This window comes from Rhopalosiphum padi, chromosome 1 (genome assembly GCF_020882245.1).
Source record: "Rhopalosiphum padi isolate XX-2018 chromosome 1, ASM2088224v1, whole genome shotgun sequence".
Classification (NCBI taxonomy): domain Eukaryota; kingdom Metazoa; phylum Arthropoda; class Insecta; order Hemiptera; family Aphididae; genus Rhopalosiphum; species Rhopalosiphum padi.
This window is the reverse complement of record NC_083597.1, coordinates 49839313-49852194: the sequence shown is the minus strand read 5'-3', so window position 1 is coordinate 49852194 and position 12882 is coordinate 49839313. Positions and strand designations below refer to the sequence as shown.

General features: G+C 26.6%; 1 protein-coding gene across 1 annotated transcript; it reads left to right on the top strand.

Moving 5' to 3' along the window:
• Positions 1-3459: 3459 nt before the first annotated feature.
• Positions 3460-10357, top strand: LOC132917184 (sodium-independent sulfate anion transporter-like). The gene is made up of 11 exons (XM_060977799.1): positions 3460-3795; positions 4386-4627; positions 5945-6140; positions 6228-6448; positions 6945-7152; positions 7245-7412; positions 7490-7651; positions 7752-7892; positions 8940-9085; positions 9832-9996; positions 10072-10357. Exons 1-11 carry the CDS (start codon positions 3678-3680, stop codon positions 10264-10266), a joined length of 1962 nt encoding a protein of 653 aa, XP_060833782.1. The 5' UTR covers positions 3460-3677; the 3' UTR covers positions 10267-10357.
• Positions 10358-12882: the final 2525 nt, after the last annotated feature.

Below are 12882 nucleotides of genomic sequence, written 5' to 3'. Positions count from 1 at the left end.
CGCTATTGTATTTATAGATTATCAATTTTATCTTTCAGATTAACCAGAATTACAGTCCGCATGCTGAAGATAATAATTATTATATTATATAGTGTGTGTTACCCAATATAATTCGATAATATTTGTGCTTAACCACGCACGGACTAACGTAGGTAATTCAAACTTATTTAACTTGTTTTTTCTATTACAAACAATCAACTGAATTTATTTAAGAAATACAGCATAACTTAACACTGTGTCAGTATACTTAAAGTATAATACTGTAATGGTTATAACTAATAGGTACATAATATAGGTGAACTTAGGTATTTGTATACTAGATCAACTTTTGAATGTGCCACTACTAACAGTTTTTAAAAATCCAACCAAAAAAAATAACGTTTTCCATTAGGAAAACCCTTTTTAATCTCTTTAGAGACTGAATAATGGAAAATGAGATATTTAGAAAATAGATATTTTATTATTTGTATTACTGATGTAAAATGTTAATTGTACTTCAATATATGTATGCTGTTTCAAAAAAATTCAACCAAAAAATAACTTTTCAATTTTTACTCTTTTTAACCCCCTTAGGGGTTGAATTTCATAAAACTCGTTCTTAACAGACATATTCTACTTATATACTACCTATCTATTAAATCTAAGCTTCACTGGTCAAGTAGTTTTCGAGATTTCGTGTACAAATTGAAAATACCAAAATTTTTTTCTACCTAGATACCTATAGATAGATAGCATCTAATACCAATAATAATATCAATAATACAATAAATGCAATATTTTAGGAAATAATTATACTAATTTACCGTAATGTTTAACGTAAAATTAATTACTTTAATAATGTATTATTATAAATATTTAACATTTGATATTGGTACGATTATCATTACATATTAGGGCTGTTGTAAAATGTACAACGCGTGATTTCAAACTTTCATTCCCTATTCCAATCTTTTCAAGCCTTTATCGCATCAAAAGGTAGAATATTAAGTCCTTCTCGCCTTTTTTAAGTTCTAATATTTTTCTGTACCAAATTTTATTAAAATGGGTTCAGCGGTTTAAGCGTGAAAGCATAACATACAGACAGAGTTTATTTTCGCATTTATATAATACCTATTAAGGGATAGGGATATATAGGGATTAATATTAATATTATATATTATAATGAAGTAAAGGAGTATGCAGGATTACATATTTTTCGACATAGTATGATAAATTGCGTAAGCCGATAATAATAAAAAAATAATTATCCATTGACACTGGATGCAAAATAAAAAAATTATGGGACTAGGTATATTATTATAATATTTAAAAATAAAATATTGCTTAACACCTACTCAATAATTTTATGTTTAATGTGTTTTAAATGGATTAATGAAATTGCTTTGGCTTATTTTTCATTAACTATAATATGTGTTTTTCAAGTGTCAATTAAACAGGAAAATAAATGTAAATATGTACTGTAATTTTGAATTTGGTTTTATACAAACTAAATATTATGTATATATATATATACTATATATTATTCCCGTCAATAAAATGCATACTTTCGACGTAATAGTGTACGGCACCTATAATAGATTATAAGTATAATCTTATAATAATATCGTATAGTGCTATAAGATGTCACTGCTCAAAACAAAAACTTATACCTGCTTTGAAATTATTATTTATTCAAAAAGTATAAAAGATGGAAAATGTAACGTGTAAATATCATTATAAAAATAAATTTAAAAAAACTGCGTTTTGTGTTTGTTCTATATTATTTATATGTGTTATACATTTATAACTATTTTTAGAATAAAATTTTTATTTTGTTACCAACAAAAATTTCTGCAGCGGTGAAGTATAAAAGCGCAAATAGATACTGGAAAGCTTTAGGTATAGTGCTAATTGTAGAAGTTTCTTTGAAACTTAAACATATTAGCTATATTAAATGATGATAAATATTTTTGTTTCGTGTTTTATAAAATTATATTTTATGCTGATGAGATGATGTAATTATTTTTTTGTTAGAAACATACTTGATTTATGAATAATCTTAATCTGGTAGAAGAGCAACGTTTATAATAAATTCCCGTTTACTTTGGATATTTAGATATGATTTCAGTATTTAAATTTTTAGTATATATTACCTGTGTGTTGTAATTATTTACTGTATATATTCAACGGAATAGTCCGATATGTACCCGAACCATACGAATTTAAATATCTTTAGATCAGTCATAAACTAACTTATTCACACAAAATTTATAATTATTAAAAATTTAATTTATTATATTATTGAATTTTAACTCAAACGTTTGAAATAGCCTATTTTGAACACGACAAAAATAATTATCTATTCGAAGATGACTAATTTTCAGTTTAAAGACTCCTTTTAATAGCACCTTTGTGCACTAAAATTTGTATTTGTGTGTAGTAAAATTTAAAATACAATAATTAATATCGTACCACAGGTAAATCTGTTATCTCCCATTTGAACTTATAGTACATTTGGATGACAACACATCACATTTGGAATGAGAATTAGGTATTGTGCACATTATGATCAATAAATAATAATAATATGTATCATAAACATTTTTATGATCGCGTTTGTGCGTTGTCATTTTATCCGTTGCTCACAATAGCATTGACGAATAGTATAAACTTATTTAAATATACAGGATGAATCACCAAACACGACCATTCTAATTTCATTATATAATAATACATTTTTTTAAATTCTAATTTTCGAAATATTTGAAATCTACTTTAAGATTACATTTTCGAATTCTTGTGATTTTTTGCACTACTTAATATTTTGTGACATAAGAAATTTTTATTTTTCAAATGAGAACCCTCCTTTTTTTAGTGTAAATTATTTGATGTATCTATTTTTTGAACATTTTGTTTTGTGTCTACTTGTAATTCAAAATGATAACGAATAGTTTCTCAGTTATAACTAATGATAATAATTCTTAAAAATGGTTTTTACAAAAATATAAAATTATACCGCTTATTAGTATGCTTGGACTATTTTTACAAATTATATAAATGTTGATAGATTAATATTAATCACTTATATTTTTAAATTACCATAAATAATTTATAATAAAAAAGAAGAGTACTCATTTGAAAACAGAAATCTGTATATCCACAGGATACTTCTTTAATACTACATAAGGATTTTAAAATACAGCTAGTATTTAAACTTATTTAAAAATTTCGAAAATTAGATTTTGAATAATTGCATTATTGAAGTAGAAAATTGGAGTGAGAATGCTTCTTAGTGATTCGCCCTGTATATACATTGTACTTCTGTTAATCACATCAAACTAATTCGTCAGAATAGATACCACTTGTGTTTTACTCGATCTCGGTGTAATATAAAATAAACGATGATGATAACGATTTGACAACCATTCTCATTGGACACATCTAAAATATACAAATTGCCGCCGAACCACTTTATAATGGTACATAATAACAGCAGTGTACCTATTGTTACGTTACTATTCGAACGTCATAAGTCATAATATAGTATTTATATTCTGTTATTTATTTATTGTATTACCTATATCGCGTACCGATGTTACACTCGTGAACAATGTAGTTTTTCGTCCGCAACAAACATCGACCTTTGGCGCGCACTGTTTGACTATATAGGAAAATAAACGTCAAAGATCTAAATAAACATGCCCCCCAGTCCTCGTAGTTCGCAAAACAATCGGCTGCCGGATATCACGGATAATTCAGGGGACACATTGGTCTACGACCGTGAGATATTAAATATTGGAAGTTCTGACTTCATCCGTAAGTATATACGATACATGTGACAGCTTTTAGAATAACGCTATACAGTACAGACCACAGTTCCAATACGAACAGCGTCAAGTATTGTAATTTTTTATTTAATTCGTGAATAATGTCTTTCGTCCTTTTTACTATTGTAAAATAGGCTTTTCATTTGTTTAGGTAGTTATTACACTATAAGCGTTTTGGCGGTTCTAGTCGATTCTACGTTTCGACACACTGTGCCCACCAATACACAATTTTTTTTTTGTGGCTATTATAGTATATTATCCAAATTGTTGTTGATAAAATAAAACAATTTGACGCATATTACAATGTTAAATAATAATGATATACTTTATACCTATACGTATTTTATTGTAAAAATCGTAAATATATATAGTTGATATATTATATTTTATTCTTTCAACGATTTTAACTCTATTGAAAGACAAATCGCACATGCGTTTCGCGTTTGGTTTTGGTCGTTTGTTAATGTATGAGTATTTGTGGTTATTATATGTATATAGGTATAATAATAATATTAATATTAATATATGATGCCTATATAAATATTATTGTAATCCACGACACGTCGTATATAATTATAGTGATAGACGAGGTGAGCGATAACGAGGAAAACAATTTAAAGACTTATTGCACACAAATAACGGACAAGACTAAATCGGCATTCCAGCGCAAAAACATACCTAAACGGTTACCATTTCTGCAATGGTTGCCGATTTACACGAAGGAAGACTGTATTGGAGACCTTCTAGCTGGCATCACAGTTGGTCTAACACTCATACCACAATCCATGTCATTCGCAGCTCTTGCTGGTCTACCACCTCAAGTAAGTAAATAGCCATAAGAATGGCTTGTAAAAGTTAGATAATATTTTTGTATGCGTATTCGTCAATTATGCCTTAAAAATATAATATAATAAGTTATAAATAAATAATTTGTCAAATTTATATTTTATGCAATGTAAAAATGTATATAAATACTTAATTTTAAACAAAAAATTAAATATATTAGTATTACGAAAAAATATCGTTAGTAAATTAAATAATAAAAAAAAAGAACCAATTTAAACTCATATAAATTCAAGCATCAAATCACTATATGAACATATTATTTTATATACATATATTTAAAAAAAATGTGTACAAAGCTTCGTTTTATCCCCAAATAATCTATTTCTAAATGTTTCACTAACGTAACAAGGTCGTGAAGGTCGTAAAAAAACAGTAAGAATTCCTATTAATCAATTCTTATTTTCTTAATATTATATAAATCGTAAATAAATCGTATAATAGATGATCATAACTCATATTAGTCATATTAATATGATTTATAAACATTAAGCAATTAAAGAATCTGAGTTAAAACATATATTAAGCCTATCCCAAAAGCATTAAACATATTAATATTCATCTTACTCATTTATCAATGCCCAATGGCAAATATGCACAAAATACAATATTACAAACTATATAATTTGAAATTTAAAAGTGCAAAACTCTAATGGCTATATGGATGTTTAAACAATTTGACATATTATTTGACTACAGTTTTGAGAAGTTTTACACATGGAAATCAATTTTCTCACGACATAAAATATTCCAAAAATTAGTTTTGAGTTAATTTAAATTCACAGGTCTGGTGCATTGCCAGAGTGGCTAGACTTACACATGTCTGTGCCAGTGACGATAGTACTGACAAATGATAGTATGTAGTATCTTAAAATTATTTTAAAAATAGGAAATTGTATGAACATTGTATCAAAATTGCACGCCAGAATTAAAATAATAAAGTTGCATACAATCTATCGTTTTGAAAAACAGTAAATATTTAAATTAACCAATTCGAAATTTTGAATTGTTTTTCGAGCTTAAAGTTTAAACACACTATATAAATACAATTATGCTAAGTAAAATTTACATAATATACAATATACATAAAACATATTATTATAAATAATATATAGGCTATAGTCTATATAACCGACTATGGTATGCAACTATGTAACAACATTTTAACTTTTAAGAGATGGCATGCAATTCGGATGCGGCGACAGCACGTTTATCGACGGAGGTCCTATTCGCTTCATATAATGTATATATTTAATTACCAAAGCTCATACTCTATATTATCTACTTGTTTGCAGTACGGTCTATACGGTTCGTTCATCGGAAGTTTGATGTACGTCTTTATAGGGACTTGCAAAGAAGTTCCCATGGGTCCGACGGCCATCGTGTCGCTAATGACGTATAACACGCTCAACGGAAGAGGGCCAGTGTATGGCACGCTGCTGTGCTTTTTGACTGGAGTCATTCAACTGATCATGGGAGTAGTGGGATTAGGTATGTCTGTACACAGCGTATAGATTTGAAGACAAACATAATAATAATATTTTTCATCGAATATTATTTCCGATATCTCGTACACAGGGTTCTTGATCGATTTCATTTCCGGGCCGGTAAACGCGGGATTCACGTCGGCCGTCGCCATACTCATCGTCGTGTCCCAAGTCAAAGACATAATCGGCATACGCGCTGTAGGTTCGACTTTGCTCGACATGATTATATCTCTGTCTAAAGACATAGGTAACTTTCGAGTTGGAGATATAGTACTTGGATCGGTGTGTATCGTTGTGATTTTGTTGTTAAGAGTAAGTGAAAAAAATCTAAATTTTATATATTCTATGTTCAAATTTATCTATACTGAGTGATTTGCCAAGCATATTTATTTCACCCCCATGATTTTTTTTAATAATACATTTATTCAAATTTTTATTTTCGAAATTTTTAAACATACACTTTATTTGAAAAATAAAAGTTTCTATATCTACAGAACAAATCTTAAGTGATGCGTACAAAATAATCTTAAATATTTGAAAATATGATCTTCCAAAAAATCAGATTTTTAATAACCACATTACTGAGGAAAAAAGAGAGGCGAGCATAGTGAATCACTCAGAAAATTGTACTTTAAAGTACCGATTGTGAGTAGGTATTTCAAATAGATAAAAATAACAACAAATTTCAAATTCAACAAAATAATTATTAACTATTTTCTATCGTTATCTCTTTATTATAATTACGAACGATAATGCAGTTTATGTTTATTAATTATTACGATATTGATCTATATTCACTATTTTTGAGATGTTAGCTCTGATTCACGTGGGCCCTAAGGAAGACATCGAACGGACAAAAGTTCAGCGAATTATCAACCGAAGCATGTGGTTGATTGGCACTTTTAGGAATTCAATCGTCATCATCGTGACCACATTCATTGGATTCATTTACGTGAATTCGTCGGGCCACGATGTGACATCTAATGAATTTCCACCTATACCGTTTAAAGTGATCGGTAAATATGATGTATCCATAACACTCTGAACCGTGATTGTTAATTTCGGGATACTGTAAACATAAGTCAATTTATATAATATAATATTACAGGTAAAATTCCACCGGGTTTGCCGAATTTCGATTTCCCAAAGTTTAGCATTATTAGAGACAACGGAACCACAGCCGGATTCTTCGAGATGGTTTCAGACATGGGTTCTGGAGTTATTGTCTTACCAATAATAGCATTAATTGAAAACTTATCCATATGCAAAACATTTTGTCAGTATAACTGAAACAAAAAATTAAATATTTGCTTACTGCAAATCTATGAACTATTTATTGATTTATTTTTGTAGCTTTGGGAAAACCTATTGATGCTACACAAGAGTTGGTGGCAATTGGTTTGTGTAATATCGGTAATTCGTTTTTTCATGCATTACCAGGTTCGGGTTCTTTCTCTAGAAGTGCCGTGAATGCCGCCAGTGGCGTACGAACACCAATGGGAGGTTTATATTCTGGTGAGAATTTTTTTTTCAAATCAATCGAATATAATATTACCAATATCTTGTGTTTTATGGGTGTTGTCTGATTTTTAAAAATCATCATTTTTATTTTTAGGAATTTTGGTCATTGTAGCTTTATTATTCTGTACACCTTATTTTTACTATATACCGAAATCAGCTCTTGCGGCGATTATTATTGCTGCCGTCATATTCATGGTGGAAATTCGTGTTGTTAAACCAATTTATCGATCAAAAAGTAATATTATTTATTTGTTTAACTTATATTTATATATTATATGATTGTCACTAAACAATATTCATGAAAATCTAACATAATCCAATTATTTACTTAATATCACATTCAAAAACACTTGTAATTAAATTATTTCAAATAATATGTTTTGTAATAATTGTTAAGTGTAATAATTGTTTTAGTACCTAATTATTTAACCTGGTGGATTATGGAGTAGTAAAATTTAATTACATGCTGTTTTTATAGGATCCTTAGTTAACTAAAATACAAGTACATGTTATTATGTTGACTATTATATTTGTATTTAATAAATGTAACTATACTTTCAGAAGCGATATGCTAATGTTTCATACAATATCCATTCAACTCTATGGAACATTATTAAGCTTTTGAGTATAACATTTTTTTTAAATTTACTCTTAAAATTGTATGCATATATCCATTGTATTTTTATATTGTTTTAAAAATATAAACAATGAACATTTCCTTTTTAGAATTAGCTGAGGTTCGAAAGTTTTGAAGATTAAAACAGGTTTTACTTTATACAAAATATGATATAATATATTAACGTTTAATATTTTATTGTATTTTTTTCGAATATTTTATACTGAATACCATTCTCTAGAACTTATAAATTATAGCTACAAATCAAAACGTTTTTAGAATGAATATCAATAATGTTATTGTCTTATTGAATCATATATTATGTGTCTTGTTAATTTTGAATTTGGAGCAGAGAATGAATGTATTGATTTTACAACGATTTGGTTTTTTATCTGTAACCATTTTTTGACACAATAAAAATGCTTCAATTTTTAATTGAAAAGATAAATTACTCATAAGAGTGAAAATTACAAATTTATAATAAAATATCCTTAGAAAAACAAGCTAATTAATTTACGTTTTTACTTGTAATAAATATATTTTTATTTATAGCGTCGACTTCGTAGTACTTAGTTTATTATTGTTTTATAAATATTTATTTAAAAGTATTTTGGAAAATTTCAATTTTTTACTTGTTAATAAATGTTTTTTTTTATTTATATTTAGAAAGCGATCTTATACCCGGTCTAGGAACGTTTTTTGCCTGCTTATTATTGCACATGGAAATAGGGATTTTAATCGGCGTTGGCTTAAATTTGATATCGATTCTTTACCACGCGGCAAGACCTAAACTTTCAATTAGAGTAAACACGGTAAGGAAGTTGGCTAAATTTATTCTTTGGTATGACTGCAAACAATAAAATAGAATAGGGTATATATATACATATATATGTCAAATAGTCAAAGAAATTTTAGTCAAATGCCGTTTCAAGTCAAATTATAAAAATGAAAAATTTTGTATTATTTTAAAAATTTAACTATATTTCCTTATTCATTATTTATTGCTATTCTAAATGAAAAAAGTTACGTATTATTTAAATATATAAATAAATATAGGTAATACATGTAAATGTTCCAGCAAATACCACCAAACAATAACGTGTAACAATAAGTAATAACTAGAATTTAGGAAAAATGACAAATGTGTAGCTATAATATAATCTTTTTATTCATTTTTTATACTCGTACTATCACGGGTAATAAGTAATTATCTATATTTATTTATAATTTAAGTTTTAAAACAATTATAGTACCGAAGGACACGAAATTAAAAATATTTCATATACTTACGTATTTGACATTTTAATAATAATAATTTTTTTTTGTATTAACATTTTTACAAAATATACTTAAATTTTTAAAACAATACAAAATGTTTCATTTTTATAAATTTCCGGACTTAAAAATAAATAGGCATTTAACTAAATGTCTTGGTGGATAGTAAAATTTCATACAAATTACATTTTTTGACTATTTGCCTAGGCAATTAGTAAAATGCCTGATTTGACTATATGACTACGATATATTATGTAAAATATTTTTTATAATTTTATTACAGACTAGGAGCGGCATTAATTATCTTATGATGACTCCAGACAGATGCTTGATATTTCCATCAGTTGATTATGTGAGAAACATTATCATTAAGCACAGCTTGAAACAAAATTTACCAGTAGTCATTGATTGTTCGCATATATACGGAGCAGATTTTACTGCTGCCAAGGTGTTTATCAGTTACCTTCCATTCTCCCCCTGGTTTATAATAATAATAATAACTATTTATACGTTTCGTTTTCAGGTCATAGAATTGTTAACTATAGATTTTTCACGGAGAGGTCAGTTGTTATTTTTTTATAACCTGAAACCAAGCTTAGTCAATGTTTTTGAGGGAGTTCGTCCAAAAGACTTCAACATTCGATTATTCTATGAGAGTCGAGAAATCGATCAACTGTTGCACAAACATATGATAGTAAACAGTAATACGGAGGATTGAAAATTATTTAAATAACTTCAATAAAAGATAATTGTGTATGTTACATGTACAGAATTAATTATTATAAAAATAAAATAAAAGTATTTGCTAAGTATTAAATATAATATATGCTATAATAATGCTATAATATAATGACCATAGATGTGAAGAGAAGAAAATAACTTAGACCAGTAATTGTCACCTACTCCTTAGGAATCTACCCCGCTCCTTAGCTTGTTGAGTAAAGTCATTAAAAATAAATTATTTTTAATTTTTAATTCAACAGTTTCAAAATCTTTAAGATTAATATATTTTTTATTATACAACATTAAATAATTAAAACTGATTGAGGAAAAATCATTTTAACTTTAATTTCATATAAAATAATGTGTTTATGTATTTTTAATATTTTAAGGTATTTTTTAATTACTATAAGAAAAACGTATGAGGGTGTTTGTATTAAGTTTACAAATTTTTTGACCGAGAAATAAAAATGTAATTAACATAAATCGAAAAAAGTAAAAATGCCAAGTATGTAAATGTTTAAAATAATTTCCTTAAAAATAGCTAAGATATTTTTAAAATTATATAATTTATAGACTATAATTTACTTATATAAAAATTTACTGAAGATATTAAGTCTATACAGTATAAGGTTGTTCCTTTTTTAATTATAACTAAAATCACGATTAATAAAAATATATAAAAACACACACATCATTGAAAAATCAATTAATTTCTTTCTTCACTCAAAATTGCAAGTATTATTATTTATTTTCTTAACATAAAATTCGTTGACATAGTTTTCACTATAATATTTTGTATTGATTATATAGATACTGCATAAAAATTATTAAATTATTGGCGTACACAGTATATGTTGTAAATAATTTTCTTGTATTTAAATTTTTAATATTTCTAGTTTACTTTATCTTTAAACTTATTAGTTTTTTATAGTAGATATGTTTTTTTTTACAGTAATGATTTTTATTAATAATATTTTAACCTATTATTCCCTATTTCAGGCATTCTAAAATCATGTAATAATAGCAAATTAAAATCTAAAAAAAACGCTTTTCATTTCACTATTAATTTATTAAGTACCTACGTTAAATCAATTAGAATGACAATTCCTAAGCTCAAATATTGTTCGATTTATTATGAATGCGTGAAAAATGATTATAATTGGTATTCATGAATTGGCGATAATCATTGAATGGATGTTTCGAAATGAAAACATATTACACAACTTACAACTACGATTCCACCATACGGTAAGTGAGTACATCGTTGATAGAATGTGTCGATTTCACTCGAAAATTTGTGTTCGGTCAAGTTCACATACTGACCTGTTTTTTAAATCCATATTTTCATGTAACAATGTGCACAATGACGTGCACAAATGTTTTTACGCTTGTCCAGTGTATAATAACACATGAAAATACGGAGAAATTGAACAGTTGCCCTGTATAGTTCATCAAAATATTATTTGTGTTATTGAAATATAGAGTATGTATACTGAATTCAAAAAATTTCAAAAATAGGAACAAAAAAAACATTTTTAATTTTTAATCTGTTTAGGAGTTAAATTTTCAAAAATTTCTTAGCGGATGCCCTCGTCATAATAGTTATCTGTATGCCAAATTTTAGCCCGATCCATCCAATAGTTTGAACTGTGCGTTGATAGATCAGTCAGTCAGCTTACTGTTTTATATAATATATTATACAGAATACTACAGATACAGATACAGATTACGATTTATGTCTACATACTTACAGTTTCGATAATCTTTATTAATATTTAATATTCGTTCAAAAGACTTCAATAACATACGCGTATTCAACAACGCTCGATATATCAATACATGATACGATGATAGTAAACAGTAATTAGGATCTGACTGAGTGTTATCTCAATAACTTCAATTTAAGATTAATTTGTATGTTTTCAACCTATACTCTATAGTATTGAACAGAAATGTCGACTGATAATCATCTAAAACAAATTGAAAAATTGTTTCTAAGTTAAATATAATCTGTGTGTTTTGTACAAAATGAAAAATTCCTGGCTGACTAATTTATAATCATTTTACCCCTATGGCTAAAACAAACATTACTATAAAGACTTACTTTTCGGTACTTTCGTAGTTTTGTACCATGTACTAAAAAAGGGTTCATTAAGAAAATAGTTTTTATTAGAACTCCAATATAAATGGCCTAAAAATACCAAAAAAATAATAAATTTACTTTTTTCAAACAACAAAAATGGTGTATTAATGAAATAAATAAATATTAAAATTCATCAAAAAAAAAAAAAAAAAAATGTCTGAAAACGTTTTTAAATTAATCGCTTAATCTTTAAAGGGGACTTCTGTATTTTTTCCAAAAATACCTTTTTTTATATTCTTATAAACAATAGGTAGAGGTATCGTTTAATGTTGAAAAGAAACTTTTTCTGTGAATAACAATGATATAATAGAACGATAACTTTTATATTTTATATGAAAAATAAGTAAACATTTAAATTTGAAAAATTACATTTTTATTTAACTATGTGTTATCATTGATTATAAATATTATATTACACATTTGTACTATATACTATGTTTATATTTCAATGGAATTAATTTTTTTAGT